Genomic DNA, 27,671 nt, shown 5'->3' with positions numbered 1-27,671 from the left:
CACAAATGGTGGTGTGGATGAGACTGTTAGTGATGGTCAAATTATTGCATGTCATCTTAAACCATTTTTAAATTGAAAAAAATGGCAATTCCCTAGTCAACAAAGTGAAGCTTAGACTTGGAGGGTACAACTCTGGAAATATTCAAAGTGAAGGTAAGACAGGGGTAAAAATTGATATATTCAAATCAGAAGTTTGGATACCGGAAAGGGAAAAGACAATGTTTTAAAAACTTATTCGAACCGGTTGAACAGGACTCGAACCGGTTGAACAGGACTCAGGTAAATGAATGGTTCAATTTACCTGGTTTTATACCAATTTCTAGAAAGATAACCGGATGGTTTCTTCAAAAACTATGTTAAACCAATGTGATCATGAAAAACCGTTTGAACCGGTTTATTAGATTTAGATAGTTGAAGTTCATTTAGACCGTTAAAAACAACTCATTTCTAAAGCAAATTGAATAGTTCGGTTGATGTAAATCTTATGGTTATATGTACTATTAATGTTTGAACTATCTTAAATTCATGGTATATATATATATATATATATATATATATATATATATATATATATATATATATATATATATATATACACATGAAAATAAAAATATATAAAATTCTGAAAATCGGATTGAACTGACAGTTGAATCGGAAACCAATTATCAAATCGGTTCAACTAAAAAATGTTTTTAAAAACATTGGGGAAAGAGCAAAATTTGGAAGTCTAAAATTAAAAAAAATAAAATAAAATAAAATAAATAGAAAATTTACCAAGAAATTTAACAGGTTTGAAAAGAGACAAGTCATTTCCTCGAATCTTGGAGGGCGAAATTGGAATTCTCAATAGTCAAAAGGATAGCTGTGGAACAAATCTTCTTTTCAAAAGATTGAACATTGAATTTTCTTACCGATTCTATTAAAAAGAACATAATCTAAAAGACTAAACTGCACAAATGGTCCCTGTGGTTTGTTTAAAATTGTCACTTTGATCCAAAAAAGCTTAGAGTAGCACCAGAGGTCCAAAACTTTCACTTTGTTGCGTTTTTTGTCCAATCTATTATGTCTTTTTTCAAAATGACGGATTTACCCCTGCTAATATGATTTTTTTTTCTTATTTGCTTTTCTGATTTTCAGATTAAAAAAATAACACTAAAAATTAAAAATAAATATACAGCTAATAACCCACCAAACCCCACCCCACCTCTCTCTCTCTCTCTCTCTCTCTCTCTCTCTATCTCTCTCTCTCTCTCTTTGTTTTTCTCTTACTTCTCTGGAAACCATCTCCATATCGGCGCCCCTTCTCCGATCTACGATCTCCGCTCTAGACCTCCGATCGACAGTACCGACTACTGCTCCTTCTCTGATTTGGTAAGTCCCATTTTCTTTATCGAGTTACCCCTTCTGATCAATACAGGAATTTTGATTTCTAGAATTGATGAATCACATGGTTTTCTTCTTTTGTTTTGAATCTAAAGATCAATTCGTTTTTGATTTTTGGTTTGGTGTTAAACCTATTTTCTTTTTCTGGTTCAGTAAGATGATGATTTTTTAATGAAATATATGAAATACATTTTGAGGGGCTTTGTAATATCCCGAAATATCTAGAGTAGAGTAGAAGGGCTAAAAGAGTAAGTTGGGAAAGAGTGACTCGGCGAGTCCATGGTTGGACTCGGCGAGTAGAGTCGCGACTGGGTCGCGTGTTAAGTAGCCGACTCGGCGAGTCAGTAAGGAGGACTCGGGGAGTAGGCGCTGAGTGGAGAAAACCCTAATTCCCGGGGTTGAGCCCTATATAAAGAACATAACAGCCCACTCTCAGCCTCTTTATTCACCCTCAAGTCCAGAAACCCTTAGCCTTCGTGTGTGAGAGATCATATCTCATTTGGGAGCTTGAAGGAGGTGTTTGTTGAAGAATTTTAGGAGTTTGAAGGCTTGGAGTAAGGGGCTTTGCTTGGATTCGAGTTTCATTGCAGTTGGGGCGTTCCTTGGAGGTAATATCTCGTTCTTGGGCTGTTGTTATGTTGTTTCTTCATTTTGGGGTTTGTGGGAACTTGTCTATGGATGTAATTGGAGTCTAGAGGTTAGATCTGAGGTTGCTACCTCAGATCTGGTAAAGAGAAGGATCAGAGAGCATGAAAGTCCCTATGTTGGAATGTTTTGTGGAGCCATCATGTTCCAAACCCTAGCCCAATGTGCAAAATGCATAGATCTCTTGGGATTCACGTAAAGATTGTCACTTTACGTGATGGATGATTGTAGGAGGCTAGATCTATGTTTTGGATCAATTGCATGGTCCGGAATGCTTCTGTATGGATTCAGACCGGTGGTACTCAACGAGTCACATGGGTGAACTCGACGAGTTGCTTGAAGATGAGCTGGGACTCGACGAGTTGGAAGAACAACTCGGCGAGTCGGATGAAGATGGTTTGAAACTCGGCGAGTTGTATGAACAACTCGACGAGTAGGTTGATGATAGCCTTAGACTCGGCGAGTCTGTTCTTGGACTCGGCGAGTCTTGTCGAAGAGTCCCAATATTTTCTGGTTGAGTCGAGAATCGGCGAGTCAAAGGATGACTCGATGAGTTGTGTGCGAGTGGACTCAAAGTTGTTGGACTCGGCGAGTCGCGGGGTGACTCGGCGAGTTAGGTCGCGGACTGGGGAAGTTCTGAGCATGGGAACTCGACGAGTCGACGGGTTGACTCGGCGAGCAAGGTCAACCAGGAGGGTTGACTTTGACTGAGGACTTTGACTTTGACCATGAGTTGACCGTTGACTTTTAGGGTTTGGTTAGCGATGTGGCCTTTGGGCCAAGAGAGGGGTAACATAGTCTTTTACCGTTAAGAGGGTGCCATGAGAGGGTTGATTCTAGTCTCGAGAGTTATATTCATGAGAGTATATGCCTTACGTGTTAGGCGGTGGCGAGTTCGAGATTCAAGTGTGGGGATATCTGCTTTCTGCTTGCCAGGTGAGTCTTCTCACTATACTTTACCTTGAGTAGGTAACCAGAGTTATGTGATAGAGTATTTGTATGCTATGTATGTTATGTGTTGTACTGCATTATTTCTATGTGATTTATGCTGTGCATGTTTTCAGAGTTGGAACCGGAGGGTTCCTAGAGTTAGAACCGGAAGGTTCACAGAGTTAGAACCAGAGGGTTCACAGAGCAGGGTCCACGGACCCACAGAGTTATAGCCTCGAGTGGCTAATATGTGTTATGTGTGGTATTTTGGGGAACTCACTAAGCTTCGTGCTTACAGTGTTTTGTTTTATGTATGTGTTGCAGGTTTCTTTCAGGATCACGGGACGGCACCGGCTTGATTGTACACACCAGAGAAAGTGTCATGTTTTGAGGATCCTGGTTTTCTATACAAGTGAAAATGGAGTCATGTTTTGTAATTCGATTATGAATGAGATTTTAAACAAGTATTTCTAAGAATTAAACGACTATTTTTAAATGAAAAATTGTTTGAAATTTTCGGCGCTACAGGCTTGGCTAACTTCTTTTGAAGACCATGGCAAATCACTTATATGTTTTGGTTCTCCTGTGATTCGATTTTGTTTTATGGGGCTGATTAATTGATGACCCCTTTTGACCCCTTATGCGATGTATTGTTCTTTACAGTTTAACAAAAAGAAAGAAGAGACCTGTCGTGGCTTCTTGTGTGGGGGCAAGAGAGATTTATGACCAACCAAAACTCGAATTCCAGACATTTAAAGAAACTACTTCTTCTTCAACTCTTGTTGGCAGAAAGAAATATGGGATTTTCCGTTTCAAAAAGAGAAACTTGAAGAAGGAAATTATCTTAAAAGAATTGTCGTGGGCGGTGGCCTTCATCACGATCATCTCTGATTCCTTCATCTCCAATGAAGATCTGGTGAAAAATAGGGGTATGGTGTCCGGTTAGTGGCGACGGGCAATGGAGATTAGGGTGTAATGGTATGAAGCCAGAGAGAGAGAGAGAGAGAGAGAGAGTATTTTATTTATTATTTTCTTTATAAAAATTATTAAAGTAAAATAGCAAAAACAATTTTTTTTTTATTTTTCTTTTAAACATAAAAGTATTTAAATAAATAAAAAAACTAAAAAAGAAAAAGTAAGGGCAAAATAGTCATTATGAAAAAGTTCAAAGCAAATTGGACAAAACTCGCAACAAAATAAAAACTTTGGACCTGTGGTGTTAGTGCAAACTTTTTTGGACCAAAGTGACAACTTTGAGCAAACCATAGGGACCATTTGTGCAGTTTAGTAAAAATAAAAACGTCAATGAATCTTTTCTTTGAGAATATAAAATAAAAACATTCAATGAATATTTTCTTTGTTTGACTTTATGAAAAAATAGACCATAACAGTTATAATTTTTTTTTATATATTTTTGTTACAAAATAACCAAAAAATAAAATAAAAATAAAAATAACTTATATACCTATGAATTTTGCAGATAGTATTTGCGAAAATTTATGTTGTCTCCGAATTTTTTGTTTTTCAAATCATGTGGTTTTGGGATGTTGACGATCAAAAGTATAGCTTTTTGTGAATTTGACTTACGAAAATTTAGCTTTACCTTTTAATTTTAAACCTTTATAACTCTTTCATACAAAGTAAATTTGGGGTGTATTTTTTTTTCATTGTGTTCTATGTTAACATATTAGATCAATCAAAGAAGGTGCATTGATGCTCTAGCGATGGAATTGTCACTTTATTCTATGTTAAGAGTGTTTGGCAAAACATTACTCTTATGCTCCTGTGGTACCTTGGCATCATCTTATTTGGTTTAGTCAGAACATCCTATCATCCTATGTCATGCTTTCACCCATTAGGTTGCTATTAAGGGGCGATTAAAAATGAAGGACAAAATTTAAACATGGGATCCTTAAGTGGATGCTACTTGTGGTTTTTGTAACTTTGAATTGGAATCTCAGAATCACCTTTTCATAAAATGACGGTGTATTCTAGTGATTGGGTTGTCCATGATTCTTTGGAAGAGAGTATTACCCACCTCCAAAATATCCTCAAAGGGAAAGGTATATGGATCATTATCATAAAACTTATTCTCACGAGCACTATCTACCATATCTAGAGAGAAAGATACAATCTCTTGTTCAAGAGAATTGGGAAATTTAAAGACATTATATCCCGTAACACTTTTTAAGAGATTAAATTGAAAATCTTAGACCTTCGATACATTTTACTCTTCTAATGTATCTAAAGTCCGTGAGATTTGGAATCTGCCAAAGATTAACGTGGAATATCTCATTCTTCATTATTCCTATTGATTATGATGTTGTAAATGTTATTGTTGATAATTCTTGTGAGATTTCGTTACCATACTTTGTATTTTTCTAGTTATTCATGCAATTTTGGTAGATTTGGGCACCAACAACGTAGATGTCACTGCCTATTCTGTCACAAAGCTACTGTTAGGCAAACTGATTATGGGTGGATTTTTACTAGTTTCGCTAGTCCACAACATATCCGATCCATGATGTGCATTATTGTGTTTTAAGTCCCATTGGGCATTTGTATTATTTGAAATGTGAAATGTCCAACTATTTCTAGTACCTTGTTGATGTTTGGCTTATTAGATGTTGTTTACACTGGTTTAGATTATTAGATACTCTTCGAGTTGTTGTTTTGGGCCACCGTATCTTGTATGTTTTTTTTTTTTGTTTTTTTTTTAATCCATGGACGTTCTTTTTCCCTCCTTAAGCCCGGGCGAGATGGGCTAAGGTCCAGGGCAACAAAATATTAAGGGAGTAGTGTAGTAAGTAATAATGTATATATCAATTCGGCCCATATGATTTAGACCAATAGAGATGATATATGTTCTCTCGACACGGACCGAAGTATTCAGGCACGACGAGGGCACGAATCGATGCTAGAGATGTTATCAGCATTTGTGATTGGCTGAATGTCTAAAAAAAGAACTCTGGAAATCGAGGAGTCGGCTCCTTCTCTAAATCGATTTGGTTCTAAAAATAATTTATATTTTTTGATTTCTCCTATTCATGCAAATTTGTATGAGTTGGAGTTTGAACTAAGATTGCTAATCCCGTATTTTAGATTCTCGATTCTAGTTTCTCTTTTTTGTTTAATATAATTTTACTTTTTTTTAATGACAAAATTAATATACTCTTAATTTCACTTATGTCTACGACTTTATTTGAACTCTCAACCTCAAAAAGAAAAGACAACACCTGAGGGTTCAGCTTATACCGAAGCATCGGTCGCTAGGAGCTGAGGGGCTACTATTTTTTTAAAAGTTCGGGTCAAGTCGGTTTGACCAATCCGGTCAAACAGTTGACTTCATGGATAAGGTGACAGAATGTTTTAGGAGCAAGTCGTTGCCCTAGGGTTTATGTGGGACACCTATAATTTTTCGAAGTTGGAAACTCCATACTTGGAATTCGTGGGTTTGAAGCCTTCGGTTAAAAGGATCTATTAATTTGTCTATTCTCCTATTCCTAATTCCCGTTTTATTCAAAATATATCAGTTTTGTTATGCTATCTTTGATTTCACATATATTATCTTATTCTTCTGATTCTAGAGTTGTGGTTTGCTTCAAGAATAGGACTCTAGCCTATAGGAGTTGGAATCTGTGCTGAAATTTTGATTTCGAAATCAGAAGTTCACAGTTTTGAATTTTTTGATGTATACGTTTTCAGTTTCTTGAGTTTTGTAATTTGTTATTCTGATTAGTGGCTATCTTCGTGATTATTAATTTTGATTGAAAGTATAGCACCCATCTTTGATTTTCGTCTTGAGATTGAAGTATTGGATTTTGATAACTCAAGGAGATGGCCATTGGGGCATTGATGTAATTTCATAGTTGAAGCTTGGATGCTATATAGTGTTTTGACATTTTGTTGCTTTTGATGATAATTTCCCTTATGTTAAAATTTAAATGGTTTTTATGTTTTGAAAATTGCCAAATTGATTGAATATGTGTAATTAGGATTTTGTAATTGCATAAATTCTTGAAATTTTGAACATGTTTGCCAAATACTAGTCTATTTATAAACTGGTTTGCAACATACTCATGTGTGATTGTGAATTTGTGAATTAATTTGTCAAATGCTAGTCAAGTATTTGTAAATTAGTTTTTTTAAATACTCATATATTACAGTGTATTTGTGAATTTGTTTGCCAAAAGGCAAAAGCCTAGTCTAGTGTATGTGAATTTATTTGTTAAATACCCATGTAATTGTGATATTGGATTATATACTGAACAAAAGTATCCAAATTTAACTGTCAAATTTGATGTTATGCTCCCAAATACTAGCCAAGTAGTATTTGACCTTCTCTTCCGAAATACTAGTATGTCCAGGTTATAATTTATGCGAGGATTTTGTTTGCCAATATCAGTTTATGTTAAAATAATTTTGATTGCCCAATATTAATTTTTATTGAGTAATTGATTATTTTTCATACTATGAGATAATTTTGATCGTCAAATTCCAGTTTCTATTAAGTATTGATTCTTTTCATATAATATTAATATCTTCTCTATTTATATGGATTTAGGTTATTTTTTTGCAATTTTTGTTTGTATTTATATGGTTTTATTTTAAATAAAACATATATTATAATTTGTTTTATAACAGTCGTTACTTAATGTGTTTGGTATATTGTACAATACAAATATAGGGGCATTATTATTTATCTTGTCCTCGGCTTAGAAAATCAATAAGCCTATACATATGATCGTAGTTATTAGGGAGAACAAAGTCGAGTTCGGGTTGGAAGTGAGTTGGGGCGGTACCGGCGGTATCGTCGAGTTGCGATTCTGAATAAGCAACGGGTCAAGGAGGATTAAAGTTATTTGATGTCAGGGTATGCCAACTTGTCGTGGCTCTACTATTTCTCTACTCTCTCTCATGTTTCAACAATTGTACAATAGGCTTCATCACTTATATTATACATTGTTTGTATGTTTTTAATTAGTTTATGAATAAGTTTTGTATGTTTTTAATACTTTATAAATTAGTTTTGTATACTTTTTATTAGTTTTGTTTTTAATACTTTATGTTTTTAATACTTTATAAATTAGTTTTGTATACTTTTTATTAGTTTTGTGTTTATTTTAATATTAAAAATGGAATGAGTTGAAAGAGTTGAAAAAATATAGGTTTTTCATGACAAAAGTAGCCTGTCCTTTTTTTTTTTTTTTAATATGCCTTGTAAAACTAAGGAATTAAGGGTTTATAATGTTTATCAAACAAATATACAAATTGTCTTTAAATACAAAAGTGGCTTTTATAATATTTTTATAAAAATATAGATTATGAGTAGTTTAAGAGTAGTTTAGATTTACTTTTTATAAAAAATATTCATAGTGGTTTAGCATATATATATATATATATATATATATATATATATATATATATATATATATATATATATATATATATATATATATATATATATATATATATATATATATAGTATGCTGAATTTTTAAGGATTATTGTCATTATTAGCCAACAAATTTTTGTAAAATATTTTAAAAGGTCCTTGATCTTATTTATGTGCATTATAAGGGTATAAAGTCAATAAAACTTTTTAATTTAGGCTATTTCATGAAAGTGAAGGAGTTATTCGGTTTCTTGTTGTTGAAATGTACTTTCACATTAAGAAAGTCAAATGTATTACTTATGTATACATTGATGGGAATATACATCCTAAGAAAACCCTAATAGGTCACTTTGTATTCTCCTTCTTTACCTAAGAAAACCGTAATAGGTCACTTTGTATTCTCCTTCTTTAACCACTTCAATCCAAGCAATCACTTGATATCGTTCTCTACAAACCCTAATCGAAGGGGACAACAACAAAACCCACAAAAATAACAATCACTCTTATGTCTACCGTGTGCTTCACGATATTTGATTGGTATAAAAAAAATCTTCATGGAAAAAGAGAAGCACATCTCAACACCATCACAAGATCATTACCAGCGATTAACGAACCTTACATAACTATAAGTATTGGTGGATTTACCATCAAACGGATGCATATGATATCCAACTCCAAAAACCTTGTTTGGAACAAACATTATATCACGCCGCTAGCACACCTAGTATCGTGTGTTGAAACTAGAGTTTCACGTGAAAGAAAATAATATTTTAAAAGTGTATTTGATTTGAAACATCGTTATATCCGCTGAGAGAATAATGTTGATATAGTTAATTGACTATGGGTTCCCGATAATTAGTCCTAGTTGTAAACCAGTAAAACCTAACATCGCCATAATACGATTACAGATCGAATTCACCTATTGTGATGATCAGATCAAGGGAAAAGAAATTGATATTGATAAGTTATTTGGCATGAAACATACTTATTTCCTAGTGAGACAAAGAGGGAATGTAACGTTGTATCAAGACACACCCCTCCAGGAGGGGCATTTACCGGTGATCGAATTGGACGGAGATAATATAATTTTCAAGCAGTGAGAGTTCGAAAGACATATGTCATGCTATCTTGGAAGCTCATAATATGGTACACATCGTTGAGTGGCAATTAACGAAAATGTGAGGCTGGTTAAAGAACCTAACAACCATTACCAAGTGGTTGAAATTTAACTCTTGTGGAATTGATGAACAACAAATCACAAGAATGGTTTAGGGTTTTGTTGTTGGTTTGGGACGATAATATTTCACATAACAATCTCATATTCATTGATTATTTACACTACAAGAATTCCCTCCTGTGCAGACGACACTTATCCAGACGACACATGTCGTCGGCAAAAGTCACCCTATACCGACGACATGTTGTCGGTACAAAGGAAAAAAATGTTGACCATTAAACTTTGACCAGAAGGGCTATACCGACGACATGTCGTCGGTACAGACTCGGCGGGAAAAGATGAAAAATTGGCGATATATTGAAAAGCTTTACAGACGACTTGTCGTCTGGAAAATGTTCTAAAAAAATATTTTCCATTTATTTTATTTCCTTGTAGCAGAAATCCGAGACGACATCGTTTTATGCGACCTATTACGATGACTTGTCGTCGGTATAGGTTGATAAAAATTTAATTTCCCTTTATTTTTAATCCGTGTCGCAGAACATGGGAACGATGTCGTTTTATGCGACCTATTCCGATGACTTGTCGTCGGTATAAGTTGATTAAAATTTAATTTCCCTTTATTTTTAATCCGTGTTGCAGAACATGGGAACGATGTCGTTTTGCGAGGCAATACCGACGACATGTCGTCGGAAAAAGGGGGCCCCGATCCGCGTGAAATCTTTTTTTTATTTTATTTTATTTTTTAATGAAGTAAAGCTATACGACGGCGTTTTGGTCGACCTATACCGACGACATGTCGTCGGTATAGGGTTTCTCTGATAACAAAACCCCCTTTCAGCTTTCATTTTGCAGTCGCCTCACCATTTCCTCTCACAGCTTGCAGTCGGCGATCTCATGGGCTAGAAGCTTATTCCGAGTTCATCTTCCACCAAGGTAAGGGTTTTGTTGCTTGATTGCTTCTTAATTTCAAAATGTTTGGTCCTTTATTTGTAATAATATGGAGCCCTAAATCACAGCCCCATTTCTCTCTATTGATTGGGAAGAAGGTTCACCACCCCATAGAAAAGGAATTCCGTTTTTTGACCACATTTTGAGGTTATTTTATTGATTTTTTAATTTTTTTTCTTAAACTATATCATACCACAGAGACGATGCAGTGATGTTTTTTTTTTTCATAGACCATGATATGTATATGCAACATAATAACCACTTTGAATTGCATTGTATGAATGATTTTAAATGGTGATAATTTTAGTGGATTAGATGTGCTTCAGGGGATAGTTCTATCTAAATGTTATATATATATATATATATATATATATATATATATATATATATATATATATATATATATATATATATATATATATATATATATATATATAAGGACCACTTTGAATTGCATTGATATGAATGGTTTTAAATGATGATAAGTTTAGTGCATTAGATGTGCTTCAAGGGTGCATTAGATAATAATTTTAGTACATTAGTGTGATAAGAACTCAATCACACTCATTAATTTAGTTTTCCAATAGTGCATTAGATGATAATTTTAGTGCATTAGTGTGATAAGAACCCAATCACACTCATTAATTTAGTTTCCCAACAGTGCCAAAAAAATCTTAAACTAGATAGACATACAATTTGTGAAAACACTAACAAAGAGCATGCAACAATGATATAACCGAAACAACTAGAAACTCTAAAAAAAAACTTAAAGGTAAGCTTTATATAGACATTATATTTTGAATTAATACATAAAAACAATACTTAACTAACGAAATTCAAGGAATCATCTTCACAATTTGATTTTATATGCAACCTTATAGAACTAGCAAACAAACTTCACAATTTGAGTGTTCAATTTTGTTAGTGACTTAATGTTGGTCATTACGACTTTAGCTTAATTAGGTTATTAATAGCAACGTACTTTTAGTAATTTTAAAATAATTATAAAGTAAATGTGATATAGAACTAGCAAGTAAATGTGATTTAGTTTTTAAAAAAGAAATCAATAAAAACAAAATATTAAATTAATTGTAAAATCAAATTAAATTAGTTTTAAAATCAAATTAATATTAGTTTAAAACAAAATCAAATTAATTATAAAACCATATATAAATATAAAAATGAATAAGAAAAATAAAGGAAAAAACTACAATGATATAATTGAAACAACTAGAAACTCTAAAAAAAACTTAAGGGTAAACTATATATGGTTTAAAACAAAATCAAATTAATTATAAAATCAAATTAAATTAGTTTTAAAATCAAATTAATATTAATATTAAAATAAAATAAAATAAATTATAAAATCAAATTGATATGATTTTCTTATTAAAACACGTTGAATCGTTAATTTTTAGTTTAAGTTTCTTCTGCATAACCATTGTGAATACTCTATCCAATCCGTCTGATTTTTACTTTTCGAGTACATATATTTTTATATACTTGTGAATACTCTATCTATTCTTAGGTATATATTTATTTATATAGCCTAAATATAATCTAACTTTCTATAACTATATATATAATATAATTTTTAATAATGAAACAGCAATGACGATCGATAAGAGTTGGATTAGAAAGAACCGAATGTCTTCAAAATACTTGGAAGGTCTTAAAAACTTTATGAAGATTGCTGAGAAACATGTCAACTCCAAAGGCAAAGTGCGGTGCCCGTGCAAAACGTGTGTGAATTCGTATCGACATGTTTTGCCTACGGTTTATGCCCACTTACATGACATTGGGTTTCTAGAAACATATACTACGTGGATTCATCACGGTGAGAAACATGTTGGTTCTTCGGATTTAAGCTACAATTCGACTCCAAGAACAAACATTCCAGTAAACACGCCCACAAGTAATGAGATGTTTGATGTAATTGATGATGTTATGGTGGAACAAAATACAAATGAAGAAAATATAGACGAGGAGGGGCGAGGTATAGACCTGGAATTTGATGATTTGTTTGAGGAGCTCAATACCAAGTTATACCCTGAATGTAGCGATATGTCTGCCTTAAACTTTTTGGCAAAGTTGTTGCATGTTAAAGTGATCAATAGATGGACAAATAGTTCGTTTGATCAACTTGTAGAGTTACTAAGAGTTGCTTTCCCGAAGAGCAAGATTCCAGCTTCACACTATGAAGCTAAAAAGAAGTTGAGAAAGATAGGGTTAGGACATCAATCGATCCACGCTTGCAAAAATGATTGTGCTTTGTTTTGGAAGGAGAACGGTTCCATGAAAAATTGCCTGATTTGTAAGGAGAGTAGATGGGTGGACACAACTACAAAGGGGAAGAAAGTACCACAAAAAGTGTTGCGATACTTTCCTGTGACTCCAAGACTTCGACGAATGTATAGCTCCAGATTCACAGCTAAAGATATGAGTTGGCATAATACTGGACGCTCAATAGATGGTATGATGTATCATCCGGTTGATGGGAATTCATGGCAAGATTTTGATCAAAGATATCCAGAGTTTGCTAAAGAACCTAGAAATGTTCGTCTAGGTTTGGCTGCTGATGGATTTAATCCATTCGGCAACTTTAATAGTACTTATAGTACTTGGCCGGTTATATTAACTACCTACAATGCACCACCATGGATATGTATGAAAGAGTCTTCTTTCATGCTAACTTTGCTGATTCCTGGCCCTAAATAACCATCAAAGGACATTGATGTTTTCTAGAGGCCTTTGGTGGATGAGTTGAAAATGTTGTGGTCTGAAGGAGTCCAAATGAGAGATGCGTCAACCAACACCGTATTCAACATGCGTGCGATGTTGTTATGGACTATCAATGATTTTCCAGCGCGTGGAAGTTTGCCTGGATGGAGCGGTCAAGGTTATTTAGCATGCCCTACTTGTAACGCAGACACATCTTCAATTCATTTCACCAACAAGATGTCTTATGTTGGTCATAGACGATTCTTGCATATGAACCATAAGTGGAGGCAAAGTTTATTGTTTAATGGTCAACCTGAGAGAAGGCTACATCCAAGACGATTTAGCAATACAACTATATTAAAGCAATTGGCTTGTCTCCCTGATCGTATTCCAGGGAAACATCCTGAGCATGGGGGTGCAACAAGAAAGCACAATGATGAAACAAGAAAAAAAGAGTTGAATTGGATGAAACGTAGTATCTTTTTTGAGCTTGAGTATTGGTCTTCCCTCGAGCTAAAACACAATATATATTTTATGCATGTGGTGAAAAATGTGGATGAGAGTTTTGTAAATACTGCATTGATGAATGAAAAAACCAAAGACAAAAAAGAGGCAAGAGAAGACTTGAAAAATATGGGCATTCGGCCACATCAGTGGCCAAAAGAGAAAGTCAACAAGAGGAAGAAAGTCAATAATAATAAGGAAGACAACAAGAAGAAAATAATACTATCACATGCTGATTACTCTTTTAAACCAATTGATCGACAACGATTCTGTCAATTCATTAAAGGAGTGAGGCTACCTGATGGTTTTGGATCGAACTTTAATAAGAAGGTGAATGATACAGCATCAAATTTGGTTGGGCTAAAGTCTCACGATCATCACATCCTCATGCAACGATTGCTGCCTATAGGGGCTCAAGCATTTCTCCCAGAAAATGTTTCAACAACAATCATTGACTTGTGTACATTCTTCAAAAAAATTTATGCATGGTCATTAGCTGTTAACGACATGAGAAATGCCAGAAAAGAAGTGGTGAAGATTTTATGCAATCTTGAGTTGATATATCCTCCAGCATTTTTTGACATCATGATTCATCTTATTCTTCATTTACCTGAAGAAGCCATTCTTGGAGGGCATGTACACATGAGATGGATGTATCCTTTTGAAAGATACATGAAAAAACTTAAAAATTATGTCAGAAACAAAGCCAAGCCAAAAGGCTCAATAGCAGAGGGTTATGTTGTAGACGAAGCTTTGACATTCTGCTCTATGTATCTTGAGGGTATGCAAACCAAATTCAATCATGTTGATAGAAATGAGGATCCTGGCCTACCAAAAAGGCAATTTACCGTGTTCTCATCACAGTGTTGACCGATGTCCACTAAGAAGCTCACCGAACTTTGTAAAGATGCCAAAAAATCATTACATTGGTTTGTACTAAACAATTGTGATGAGGATGAGCTGAAAGGTTACATATCGTAAGTTTTGTGATCTATTAACTACTTTTTCAATAGTGTTATCATATCTTCAAAATATTCTAATTGTTTTGTCTCACATCCAGCGAATTCAAATCAGAATCGCCTGAAAGTGATTTGAAAACAGAATTTTCTCCATGGTTCAAAAGAAAGGTAAATACCTTATATTCTAATTTATAATATAAAACTAATTTATATTATTACTTAAATGTACAATATTATATTTCCTTATAGATTTATCGCCTCGAAAGAGAATCACCTTCGGATTGTACTAACGAATTAAAGGCGTTGGCACATGGTCCGTTAGATGCAACTTCTTACACTGCTTGCATAGTAAATGGTGTTCGATTTGTTGTACTTAGCCATGATCTCCAACGTACTACTCAAAATAGTGGCATTCTTACATTAGGAGTAGACGGTACACCATTCTATGGTTAATTAGTGGACATCATAGAGTTGCAATATTTACATGGTTATTCAGTTGTACTTTTTCGTGGTAAATGGTTCAATGTGTCATTAGATAATGGATGTTTAATTAGTAAAAAGAATATGGTTATTATCGATACCAGTCATGAATGGGACAACAACAAAACCCACAAAAATAACAATCACTCTTATGTCTACTGTGTGCTTCACGATATTTGATTGGTATAAAAAATCTTCATGGAAAAAGATAAGGACATCTCAACACCATCACAAGATCATTACCAGCGATTAACGAACCTTACATAACTATAAGTATTGGTGGATTTACCATCAAACGGATGCATATGATATCCAACTCCAAAAACCTTGTTTGGAACAAACATTATATCATGCCGCTAGCACACCTAGTATCGTGTGTTGAAACTAGAGTTTCACGTGAAAGAAAATAATATTTTAAAATTGTGTTTGATTTGAAACGTCGTCATATCCGCTGAGAGAATAATGTTGATATAGTTAATTGACTATGGGTTCCCGATAATTAGTCCTAGTTGTAAACCAGTAAAACCTAACATCGCCATAATACGATTACAGATCGAATTCACCTATTGTGATGATCAGATCAAGGGAAAAGAAATTGATATTGATAAGTTATTTGGCATGAAACATACTTATTTCCTAGTGAGACAAAGAGGGAATGTAACGTTGTATCAAGACACACCCCTCCAGGAGGGGCATTTACCGGTGATCGAATTGGACGGAGATAATATAATTTTCAAGCAGTGAGAGTGTTCGAAAGACATATGTCATGCTATCTTGGAAGCTCATAATATGGTACACATCGTTGAGTGGCAATTAACGAAAATGTGAGGCTGGTTAAAGAACCTAACAACCATTACCAAGTGGTTGAAATTTAACTCTTGTGGAATTGATGAACAACAAATCACGAGAATGGTTTAAGGTTTTGTTGTTGGTTTGGGACGATAATATTTCACATAACAATCTCATATTCATTGATTATTAATTAGGAGGGAGTTATGCAAACTCACGATGAAAAACATGCAAGTTATTCAAACACTCTTTTGTCCAATGTGTTACCACCTCGATATGCAAACAATAAGCTTAGCATTGTCAATCAACAATAATACTTTTATATACATATATATATATTTTTTTTTTGCAAAGATTGTTAGAAATGGTAGGGCGTAGAAGGTAACCTGAGAAGAAGATGGGAGATACTTTTTGAGATGACGGTGGTGTAGTATTTGGGTGATGTGGGGATGGTGGATGACAAAAGGGTTTACAAAAACTATATTTCAAAGCAATGTTGTATCATCTCACATGTGGAGTCTATGTGATATCTATGTAGACATCAAATATGTCACATCATCTAATATGTCATTGGGTAATAAAAGGGTCTTATCCTTTTATTATCATATCAATTTTGAGTTTATACCCTCATAATACACGTAAATAAAGTAAAAGATCTTTTAAAATATTTTGCAAAACTTTTGTTGGGTTATAATGACAATAATCTTTTTTCTTAAACAAAACTAGGGGACTTCTTTATAAAATTCACCTAAGGACGCACGGTGTGGAGCCTTTTTTACAAAGTGGTGTCAAAAGTACCGAATGTATCGATATGGTCACAGTTTCGTGGATGGAGGTTTCAGAATGGTGAGGTCGCAACGATGTCATGATTTCTTATGTTGAAATAAGATTGAGATGTAATGGATCAGTTTCAAAAAAATGAGTATACATAGATATCAAATTTTATTAAAATTTAAGATGTAATGGATTGGTTCAATGTACTAATACTTTTAATTTTTTTATGTAATTATATTTGATCGGATATTTTTTTGGTACCACTATTACTGAAAGCTGTTGTCACCGGTGGTGATCATTCACAACTCATATCTCTCATTCTCTCTCTTATATACTTTAGTATTTGTACGACATGCTTTAGTAGTTACACATTATGATTTTAATTATCGTTTAAGTAAATGTTTTTAAAAAAAATAAAAATAATATGGATTAAAAGGGTTGAGAAGGATGGATTCCTTGTTTGGAGGGTTATGAAAAATGGACGTGGATGGTGTGATAGAAATAACCGATGTGGCATCTATACGACAAAAAGGTTGTCCCACCACAATACCACTAATAATTAAAATTTGTGGACTAATTATTGATAAATTCTCAAAATCTGAATTTAAAATTCAATGACAAAACCAACCTATTTTATTTGTTAAACAACTTGTCTTACACCGATACAATTTAGATGATCCTTCCATATGGCATGACGAGTAATCAAATAGCAACAAGGCACGACTAGTTTAAATTGTACAAATTACCTTTATAAGAAGAAAGCTTTTTCAATTATTTATTTGATTCAAATTATTATTTACACAAACACACCATAAACCAGATAATTATAAAAAAATACCAGGAAAATGATACTAAACAGTTAAATAATAATTAGTACATTATGACACACAATGCAGACAATCCCGTTGATTAAGGGGAATTTTAGTTTAATCGATTTAACCCAGCCAAATAAGGTCATGCCAACCACAAAGACTCTAACTTATTAGAGTCGTGTAGTACATCATGCATCAAATGTTGTACCATCGAGTAAACATAACTACAGAAGTCAACTATTTTTATTTTAAATGCCCAAACCTAACAAACCAAATCTTATTATATCCTTGATTGAAGCTGTTATTTCTCTTTGCCAGCCAACACAATTGTTTAAGGACCTGTACAATTGGCAGTGAAATTTGTACTTTTCATTTATAGCAATTAGTCTTTGTATTCATTTCCACCAACCCCATATATAGGTCCATACCCTACTACCCAACATTTGTCTACATAGCAAAGATTTCAATATCTGACCACTTCATCATGTCACCGAGATAAAGACCAACCTTTGCCCCGTCTTAATCGCTGCTAACCGGTCTTGTATCAATGAGGCACACGTATCTATTGGCGGAGCTAGAAATTTAATGTGAAGACCAAAAGTATTACAACTAAAATTATCGTTTTTATACATAAATTACTAATTTTTTTCAACAAGCGTTCAAAGCTCAAATTTTATATTTATAAGCCTAATATGTATAAAAAAAATATTCGACTATGGCCTTTATAATGCTCCGCCCTACACATATCAAAACATCACATTATCCACTTTGATCAATTTGACAAAATTACAGTATTATAGTGCTCTGGTCTAAATACGTTTAACTGTAGCATACTGATAACATGCATTATCATCCTTACTTTAAAACGCGTTTCTAATAGAAAGATAATCACACCTTTCATTCCATTTCGTAATCAATATGGAAACTCTCATCCACTTCCTTAGCTTGTTTTATTCGCTCCAAACAAGTCATCTAACACCCCAAACACAAATATCAAAATATTATTATCTGTTTTTAACCAACGACAGGATAACGTTCTAAATCACCCATCCTAGTATTGCTCTCACCACCAGGTTTAACTATCGTATTCTAATAGAATATGTTGTTCTCATGGTTTTAAAATATGTAAAAGGTAGTCGCACCTTTTGTTTCACAACCCATCCTAGTATCCTAGTATTGCTCTCACCACCAGGTTTAACTAGCGTATTCTAATGGAATCTATTGTTCTCGTGGTTTTAAAATATATAAAAGGAAGTCGCACCTTTTGTTTCACAAACCATAGATAGAATAGAACCATGTTTTTGAGATATCAAAGTCTCCAAAATTTATGAGCTTTCCCAAATTGTTCAAACACACAAAAAAATCATAAATTCACAAACAAAAGATAGAATAGAACCATGTCATATCATACACCATACTCATGGGGTCAAAACCAACGTGTACAATAAGAAAGAATACATCTACAGGGTAGTTAAACAAAGAATTCAGGGAAGTTTTTGGCTCCCTAGGGTTTTATTATACACATGGACACATTAGCTTTATCAACAACACACAACAAAAACAACCAAAAGAATATATATAAACACGACGACGTTTTCAAACCTACAAATTAGTAGTAGCACCCCCTGATGAGCTCTTTTGCAAACTAAACCACATACACTTATCCTTCATGGCATCACTTTCTTTCACATATTCTTTAAATCGATATTCATCCAGTTTATAGCTCATCGGCACTTTACCTTCACTGTAGCATTGACCACAAAGACTAAACCCCGATTTCATCTCCTTGAATCTCGACCCAATAATCGGATACCTACAAACACTACACGATTGCTTCCCATGCCGATTACGATCAGAAATTTCAAGCTTTAATAAAGTCGATAGGATTCCAAAACCCCAATCGGAATCATCAAACATGGCAACGAACTCTGTAAATGAAACCATGGAATCATCGGTTCCTCCATGGATTTCAAGCAATTCGCTTGTTCCTTGAGATGGAATGTAAACTAATCGCAATAACTTTATATAATGTAAAGCATCGACTCTTTTGATTTGACCTTTTGTTGCCCCTTGTTGTTCGTTTATTGGTCGCCAAAGAAGAGAATCAAACGCCACTCTTTTTCGTTTTTCCGGGGAACCACCACAAATTGGAGCTAGAATAGCAAAAAACATACCTAAATCCACCCTTCCGGATTCCGATTCATCTAAAACAGTGAGGATTTTGAGGTTAATTTCTTTCACAGAGCCTACGAATGTTTCCGGTTTTAAGAAACCAAGTAATCTTCGAAGAACACTTTCTAAAGCCGCCTTCCGGATTGATTTTTCAGGGAATCCGGTTCCGGAATATGTCAATGGAGTCTCGTTTTCGTTCATTTCCTTTTTGAGAAGATCGACATCACATCGGATTAATCTTGTGGTTCTTTGGAAAGATCGGATATCGAGAGCTGTAGCGAGATCATGTCTTAATGTGGTTCTTTCACTTACGGTTTTGAATTTCGATGGTTCCACTACAACGAAGGAATCATCGTTTCCATTCCCGTTTCCGTTTCCGTTTCCTTTCAGTTTCTTCTTCTGAAGCTGCTTCATGTGAGAAATGGCGTCATACAGTTCGATTCTGTTTGTCATCTTTAAAGCTTCTTTCAAAGCCCTTTTAGCTTCTTCGGTTTCACCTGCGCCTAATAATGACACTGCTTTATTGAGCTGAGCTCTCCAATGGTTTGGCCAGACTCCGAGAACCCTTGTGTACACCTCTGAAGCTCGTTGGTATCTCCCCATATCCATATAAAGACCACCAAGATTATATAAAGCATCGACATGACCTGGTTTTAAATCGATAGCTTTCTGAAACTCTTTAATGGCGTTTTCATCGTCTCCAATGGCGTGTAAAGCTGAAGCTAAATCACAGTGAGCGTCAGCGTAATCGTTTTTCATGTAGATAGCTTCTTCTAGAGCTTTAATGGCGGCTTTATATTCTCCAACCCCGAATAAAGCGCTACCCAGAAGCTTTAATGCGCGAAAATGAGTGGGGCAAAGAATTGCGGCTTCTCTGTAATGTTCGCAAGCACTTATAACCATACCTTCGCCTTCGAGAGAGATTCCGAGATTTACATGGATTTGAGGAAGAAGATAACTCCATTGATTACCTCCGGCTTCGGCGGCGTCTAGGGCGGAAATGAACTCGCTTTTGGCTTCGCTATGCTGGCCGATGACGTAGTAGCAGTTTCCAGCCCGGAAATGTGGTCGGACATCGGTGGGCTGTAATTCGCAGGCTCGTTTGAAACAGACTAATGATTCTTTGAATAATTGTTGATCGTATAAAACTCTACCCAGAGCCATATGCCCATCGAATGCTTCTTCTCTTGATCTTGACCCATCTGCTCTTGACCTCAATGCTCCCAATTCTTTCACGAAAACCCCATAATCATGGCCACTTTCTTCCCAAATGATGCGTTTATCGATTTCAGAAGATGGCCCTAACTCTCTCGACCACCCTGGATCGGAATAAACATCGAAATTTTCCCCTTTTGGTTTTCCGTCTTTGGTTTGCTTCGATTTTAATCTCTTGATCAGAATTTCCAAATCGTCAACGAGCTTCCATGTGTCGTCAAAGATAATTCCGTGGTTCGGCGACGCCGCCCAGGCTGCCGTCCGGTGTGACTTCTGTGGTCCGGCAGACGAAGCCCTTTCCAGCACCGATGAAGTGGAAGCTTCTTCTAAAGCTAAAGAGGACGCGGCTTCATTATCGTCATCCGTTTTCATTTCAAGCGCAAGTGCCTCAAAATCACGGTCGACGTCACCAGCGCCGTCGTCGTACGTACGCAACAAACCGTCGTAAGTCAGGCCCTTTTCGCCGTCAATAAAGTCGCCGTACGTTCGGAAAACCTCGTCGAGGATAGCGCTGATTTGTTCGTCACTGAATTTCACCCTAGGGTTTACAGCGACAACAAGGGCAGACATCTCTTCTCTGTTGAGACCACCATCTCTGTTAAAATCAAATTGCTGGAAAATTCTTCTCACCTTCTCCGATCTACTCCCTCTCGTCGTCATTTTCGTAGGTTAAATTAACAAGAACGAATTTTTTTTACCAAATCGAAACGGGTTGGAAGTGGTTCAAGAGAGGAACAACCACAAACCAAAAAACTGGATCGATAATTGGGATTGAAACACGGGGCATTTGCGATAAAATTCCTGGAAATTACATGTGGAGTCGAATTGGGTAACGAAAATTTCTCATAAATCTAACAGGAAACGTACGTGAGAAAGATCAAAAGTGGGAAAATTGTACAGAGATAGAGAGAGAGGAAGAGAGAAGTCTCTTTATCTCTTTCTTCTCATAATTTTTTCTTTCTGGTGGCCTCCCTCTCTGTGCTGGGATGATGGGGATGGTGGGCCTAACCAGCCGCAAGAGAGAGAGAGAGCACTTTGTATATCCGAATTTTCATCTTCTTCATCCTTAAGTTTCCTTTACCAACGGTAAACAAAAAAACATCCTTTTTAACACATTACTATTTCAAACAATGTTTATAATATCTTTTTAAGTAATTTGATACAATTGTGAAGTATATTGTTTTACTTTTGATAAAAGAGGATAAATATTTAACTAGAGACATTCTTCACCATATGTCCAAGAGATCTCAAGAAGTACAAACATAGAAAGAAGATAATTGCAAGAAAACATTAAGACAATTGTAGTCGAATACCCTAGAAGTAAATACTATTACATTTTGAAAGTATACTAATTCATGAATGATTGATGGAGGTAGTTTGTTTGACACGGAGCTTTTGGAAACGTTTGAGAGCTTATAACTTTTAGCTTTTACCAAAATGCTATACTTTAAATAAAAAGTTTCGTTTGACGGTTCGAACGTTTAACTTTTAGTTTAAATAAACGCTTCAAATTTAAAAACTACTTCATTTATATTTTAACAAAAAGTTACTGAGTTTTTTAAATCAATTTTCATTATTGCCTTAAAAATATATTTATATATTTATTTATTTTTAAACAGTTATCATTTTATATAATTTTATATATTTCAAAACTTTCAGCTATTTTTGCAAAACATTCATATACTAAACACTCATATAACAAATAAATGTTAGAAATTCCAGCTACCAGCTTCCAGCTAACAACTACTTTTGTCAAACACGCCCGTAAAAAGTGTTACGACTCCAATATTGTCATGCTGGAGTCAAAATGGTAAGAGTTTTATCTTGGTGATCGGGCTATATTGAAAATGTATGTGTGAAATGTGATGATCATATCTAGAAACCAACGGAATATGAGTTCATGTTTTATTCAACTATTAAAGATAGACCGTGGAATTTGTGAGAGTTCAAGTGTAATGATGGGAGCTACCGGCCAAAGTGGATGAAGTCTATAATACCTTTCGTTTATTTTGTATGTTAAAATGTCATACATAAAATGATAACTTATGCTTGTGCAGTGGCGTAGTCAGGATTTTATTTTAGGATGAACCAAATAATTTATAAAATATGAACGATATATAAAATCTAGAATTTAGAATGGGGTGCGTCAAATCACAACCTTAGTTCATTATATATATATATATATATATATATATATATATATATATATATATATATATATATATATATATATATATATACACTTAAAATTTTATGGGTGGGCCAAGGCTCACCTTTACTTCTATGTGGCTACGCCACTGTGCTTGTGTTTGAGATCAAGATAAAATTATAAGCTTCAACATATATAAGATGATGAAATCGTTAAAATGAAGAAGTTGAAGAATAAAGAGACTAGAATATGAAAGTTCTTGATGAAGCGTCAGTCTAGTCTCAGCTCGAACTTTACATGGGTAATAAAAGATGGTATGGAATAAAAATATCATCATATTATTTTTGAAATTAGATTTTTAGAATATAATTTTTTGCAAGTACAAAATGACAATTATATTTGGGTCTAATATCAAATACATGCATAAGATGTGTTGGAAAATCATTATTGCTTAAGGATTTGGATTATTAAGTATGGATAAATGTACTTTAATATTGTCAAGTTCGATTGAAATATTTTGGAAAAGTAACATGTCGGAAAAGCACGCTTGTATGTCCATAAACAAGAAGTCGTTATATTTTGGTTCATTGATATTTCCAGGTTCGATGGATATTTACAAGGTTGGAATGTGGTGTGTCTCGACATCTCTACAAAAAGTATTGCACAAATATTTCTAGATCTTTAGATATCTATAGAGTACAAATTCCATCTGCAATCTATGTTTGTATAAGGTTGTTTACATGTTTCAGGTGGCATTTGTACCACCCTTTACACAAGCTAGTTGAAAATTAATTAAAAGTCACTCTCACATTTGTAGAAAGATAAGGACCAAATATTTTTTAAATAATGAATGTTATCAAAATATGCAAGGCAATAATTAATTTATCCATACCAAAAGTATAAGTAACCATTACATGCTAATGGCCTTCAAAATGTTCATACAACTAACATTCACTTCACTTATGATCCTAATTTGAATAAACATAAAAATAATGCACTAGACTTGGAAAGCCTAGTGAATTAATATGGGAGTCAACCTCTTAAATACTATTAAGTTTAGCTCTAATCCAAGTCTGAGGTCAAGCTGATGGGTTTTAAGCATAACAAACAATCGCTATGTGTGCATAAACCCTAATTTGTAGGATCTATGTTTTCACTATTGGACATGCAAGTATCGAACACAAAAGTAAACCATAGGAGGCATCTCTTATAATCGAAATTCATAACAAGATAAATTAGACTAACCTTTGAATGTTATATAGTAATAGCAATCAATTCCTTGAAGTTGTTGAAGCTAGAGAACTAGTGTCACAAGTGTAACACCTCTAATGGCTCATAAACACACTTAGCAAGAGGATGTATAAGATAGGAGGAGGAGGAAGATTCAAGATTTTAGATCTTCTTAGGGTTAGAATGGTGGTCAAAATCTCAAAGGGGTATAGCCCTTTATATAGTTGTTGGTAGCTTAGGGTCAAAGCTAGGGTTTTAAGGAAGAAACCCTAATTCCTTAGCTTAAGGCCTAAGCAGCCTAAGAACCTCATCCAAGAGGCCCTTGGACGAAATTTCTAGGGCTTCCTTAGAAGATTTCGTCCAACACATCTAGGAAGGTTCTAGAGCCCAATTCCACAACTATCAGTAAATTGTCAAACAGCCCATACACTTTTAATTAATTCCTTTAATCCCAAAATTAATTCCAAATTAATTTCTGATTAAATATAAATTAAATAATATGATTTCTAATGAATATATTATTTCCATAATACATTAATAAATCATTTATTTCAATTTATTAATCAAATTAATAAATTCTTCCACTTTCTTAATAAGCCATCATGTCTAGTTGTTAGTAAAAATGCAACTCAAAAGGACTATGCAAATATCAATTCAAGTACATACCAATTTTAGTTATGGGCTTAGACATCTAATCCAATAGTTTCCTACTTGGATAATTCTAATAACTATAGTTGCAAGTATAACTTCAAAATTGACTAGCAAATTGTAGCTCTCAAAGCCACTGTCGAACTCTAACCTAGTCAGTTACGTGTTCTAAGATAAGTGATCATATAATTATCCGTTCTGCAAGATATCATGTGGACAAATGACATGGAATAGAATCATTCTCATTGTCCAACAATTTTGTTTCCTAATTTCTAAGTAATGACAAAGAACTAAAATTAAACACATCAATTCAGTCCTGACCGGGTCTGATGCATAAGTCAACACCAAATCATCGAGGGGCCCAAGATATCGATTTTCATGTTAGGTCAAAAGGAACAGATAAACATTGACTTATATGCTTGCACTATTTACTCATCAAATCATGCACAACAATACATTTTATAACATCAAGTTACCGATGCGTTTACTCATTATCAATGCACATCTAACTCGTAAACAACAACTCATATATCTCCGTTTAAAGATTATACGATATTATCGTCTTAGAATTACTCGTGATAAATTCTATGAAGTAATTCTCTGAGCGTGGGTTAATCCAATACTTAAATTCTCCATTTCAAAAGTACTCATGAATGTTGCAACAAACTAATGGTATGTCTAAACCCTTAGACAATCTATAACCCAATTCAAGACAACGTTAATCCATTACTTACTTCCAAAGTATGATCGATTGTGGATATTTGAATAATCTAATTATTTGGGAAGTAAAACATGCAAAAATGAAACACAATGAAAAATAAATGACAAAAGTTAATAAACGATACTCATAAATAAATCTCCATTATTTAATCATCAAATGTCAATTACATTTATTTGTTACAAGTTTCTAGATATCTATCTAATCACTAAAACTAATATTATCCTTCAGACCAATCCTCCTTGCATGTTGCACTTGTTTAACCCTAATCAGACCCTTGTTAGGGGATCGACAAGATTCTCTTCAGGTGATACTCTCTTTATGATAAGGTGTCCTTCTACTCAATGTCTGATAAAGTAGTATTTTCTGTTGATATGTCTAGATCTGCCATGATCTCTTGGTTCCTTTGTCAAGGCAACCTCTCCTTCATTATCACAGAAAATCTCCATTGGCTCCTTTATGGCTGGCACAACTCCAAGGTCTTCGATGAAGTTCTTCAACCATATAGCCTCCTTTGATGCTTTACTTGCTGCAATGTACTCTGATTCACAAGTATAATCAACCACCGTTTCCTTCTTGGAACTTTTCCAAGTTATAACTCCTCCATTAAGGGTAAACACCCAGCCAAACTGAGAACGGAAGTTATCTTTGTCTGTCTAAAAGTTGGCATCACTATACCTAGTAACTCTTAAGTCATCAATACTACCAAGCATGAGGACCCAGTCCTTAGTTCTTCGCAGATACTTAAGAATGTTCTTGATCGCTATCCAATGAGCTTTACCCGAATTTCCCTGACATCGACTAACCATGATCAAAGCAAAAGCCACGTCAGGGCGAGTACATGTCATAGCATACATGACCAATCCAACGGTAGAAGCATATGGAAATTGACTCATTTATGCTATCTCTGCATCAGTACCCAGCCTTTGAGTCTTACTTTGTTTAGTATTACTCTGGATAGGCAAGTCTCCTTTCTTGGAGTTCTCCATGCTAAAACGCTTTAGCACTTTATCTAAATATGTACTTTGATTAAGTCAAATTAGTCTTTTACTCCTGCTTCTCAAAATCCTTATTTCTATAATATAAGCAACCTCTCCCAGATCCTTCATAGCGAAATTCCAAGCCAAGACTTAACCTCTTGCAAATTTGGAATGTCGTTTCCTATGAGTAGTATGTCATCAACATACAATACCAGAAAGGTGACTATACTCCCACTAACTTTGACATATACGCAAGATTCATCTTCACTTCTAGAGAAGCCAAACTCTTTAACTTTGTCGTCAAAGCAAATATTCCATTTGCAAGAAGCTTGTTTCAATCCATAGATTGATATTTTAAGCTTACACATTGTATTGAGGTACTTAGAATCCACAAAACCCTCTGGCTAAGTCATGTAAACATCCTCAGCCAACTTTCCATTAAGGAAAGCAGTTTTAACATCCATCTGCCAAATTTTATAGTCATCAAATGCAGTTATGGCTAGCATTACCCTAATAGATTTAATCTTAGCCACTGGTGAGAAAGTCTCATCATAGTCAACCCACTGGGTTTAAGTAAAGCCCTTCGCAACCAGTCATGCTTTGAAGGTGTGTACCTTTCCATCTATGTCAGTCTTCTTCATGAAGATCCATTTGTACCCAGCTGTCTTACGACCTAATACATTGTTAACCAAATTCCAAAATTGGTTGTCATACATGGACTTGATCTCGCTGTCCATTGCCTCTTTCCACTTGGCAGACTCAGGGCCCGCCATTGCTTCCTTGTAATTAGCAGGTTCATCCAAATTTACTAGTATGCTATAATTGATAAACATATCACCTTCTGAAGTTATATGGAAACCGTACAACATAGGAAGAATGCTAACTTTACTAAAACGTCTAAGAAGCAATGACTCGTCAACTGGTTCAACATGAATTTCTTTCTCAGGTTGATCGCTAGTGTTAGAGGTTCCTTTATCGTTTGACTCTTGAATTTCTTTAAGATCAATTGTACTCCTACTATCCTCTTTGCATATGAGCT

At 34.5% G+C, this 27,671-nt stretch overlaps 3 protein-coding genes across 3 annotated transcripts; 2 read left to right on the top strand and 1 right to left on the bottom strand.

Moving 5' to 3' along the window:
- The first annotated feature begins 12,092 nt into the window (after nucleotides 1-12,092).
- Nucleotides 12,093-13,199, top strand: LOC128133587 (uncharacterized). Its single transcript, XM_052771085.1, has one exon. It carries the CDS (start codon nucleotides 12,093-12,095, stop codon nucleotides 13,197-13,199), a length of 1,107 nt encoding a protein of 368 aa, XP_052627045.1.
- A 51-nt stretch (nucleotides 13,200-13,250) lies between these two features.
- On the top strand, nucleotides 13,251-15,118 carry LOC111886342 (uncharacterized). The gene is made up of 3 exons (XM_023882575.2): nucleotides 13,251-14,545; nucleotides 14,767-14,833; nucleotides 14,915-15,118. Exons 1-3 carry the CDS (start codon nucleotides 13,251-13,253, stop codon nucleotides 15,116-15,118), a joined length of 1,566 nt encoding a protein of 521 aa, XP_023738343.2.
- Nucleotides 15,119-18,890: 3,772 nt separating this feature from the next.
- LOC111886341 (uncharacterized TPR repeat-containing protein At2g32450) lies at nucleotides 18,891-21,902 on the bottom strand. The gene has a single exon (XM_023882574.3). It carries the CDS (start codon nucleotides 21,565-21,567, stop codon nucleotides 19,123-19,125), a length of 2,445 nt encoding a protein of 814 aa, XP_023738342.2. The 5' UTR covers nucleotides 21,568-21,902; the 3' UTR covers nucleotides 18,891-19,122.
- Nucleotides 21,903-27,671: the final 5,769 nt, after the last annotated feature.

Source organism: Lactuca sativa, chromosome 4 (genome assembly GCF_002870075.4).
Source record: "Lactuca sativa cultivar Salinas chromosome 4, Lsat_Salinas_v11, whole genome shotgun sequence".
NCBI classification, from domain to species: domain Eukaryota; kingdom Viridiplantae; phylum Streptophyta; class Magnoliopsida; order Asterales; family Asteraceae; genus Lactuca; species Lactuca sativa.
This window is presented reverse-complemented; position numbering and strand designations above follow the sequence as displayed.

Excerpts from the sequence above, each read along its gene's own strand:
- LOC128133587 (XM_052771085.1), top strand. The coding sequence starts at position 12,093 with ATGACGATCGATAAGAGTTGGATTAGAAAGAACCGAATGTCTTCAAAA.
- LOC111886341 (XM_023882574.3), bottom strand. The coding sequence starts at position 21,567 with ATGACGACGAGAGGGAGTAGATCGGAGAAGGTGAGAAGAATTTTCCAG.
- LOC111886342 (XM_023882575.2), top strand. The coding sequence starts at position 13,251 with ATGTTGTGGTCTGAAGGAGTCCAAATGAGAGATGCGTCAACCAACACC. Across the intron at positions 14,546-14,766 it reads GATCCTGGCCTACCAAAAAG|CGAATTCAAATCAGAATCGC; the intron begins GCAATTTACCGT and ends TCTCACATCCAG. Across the intron at positions 14,834-14,914 it reads CTCCATGGTTCAAAAGAAAG|ATTTATCGCCTCGAAAGAGA; the intron begins GTAAATACCTTA and ends ATTTCCTTATAG.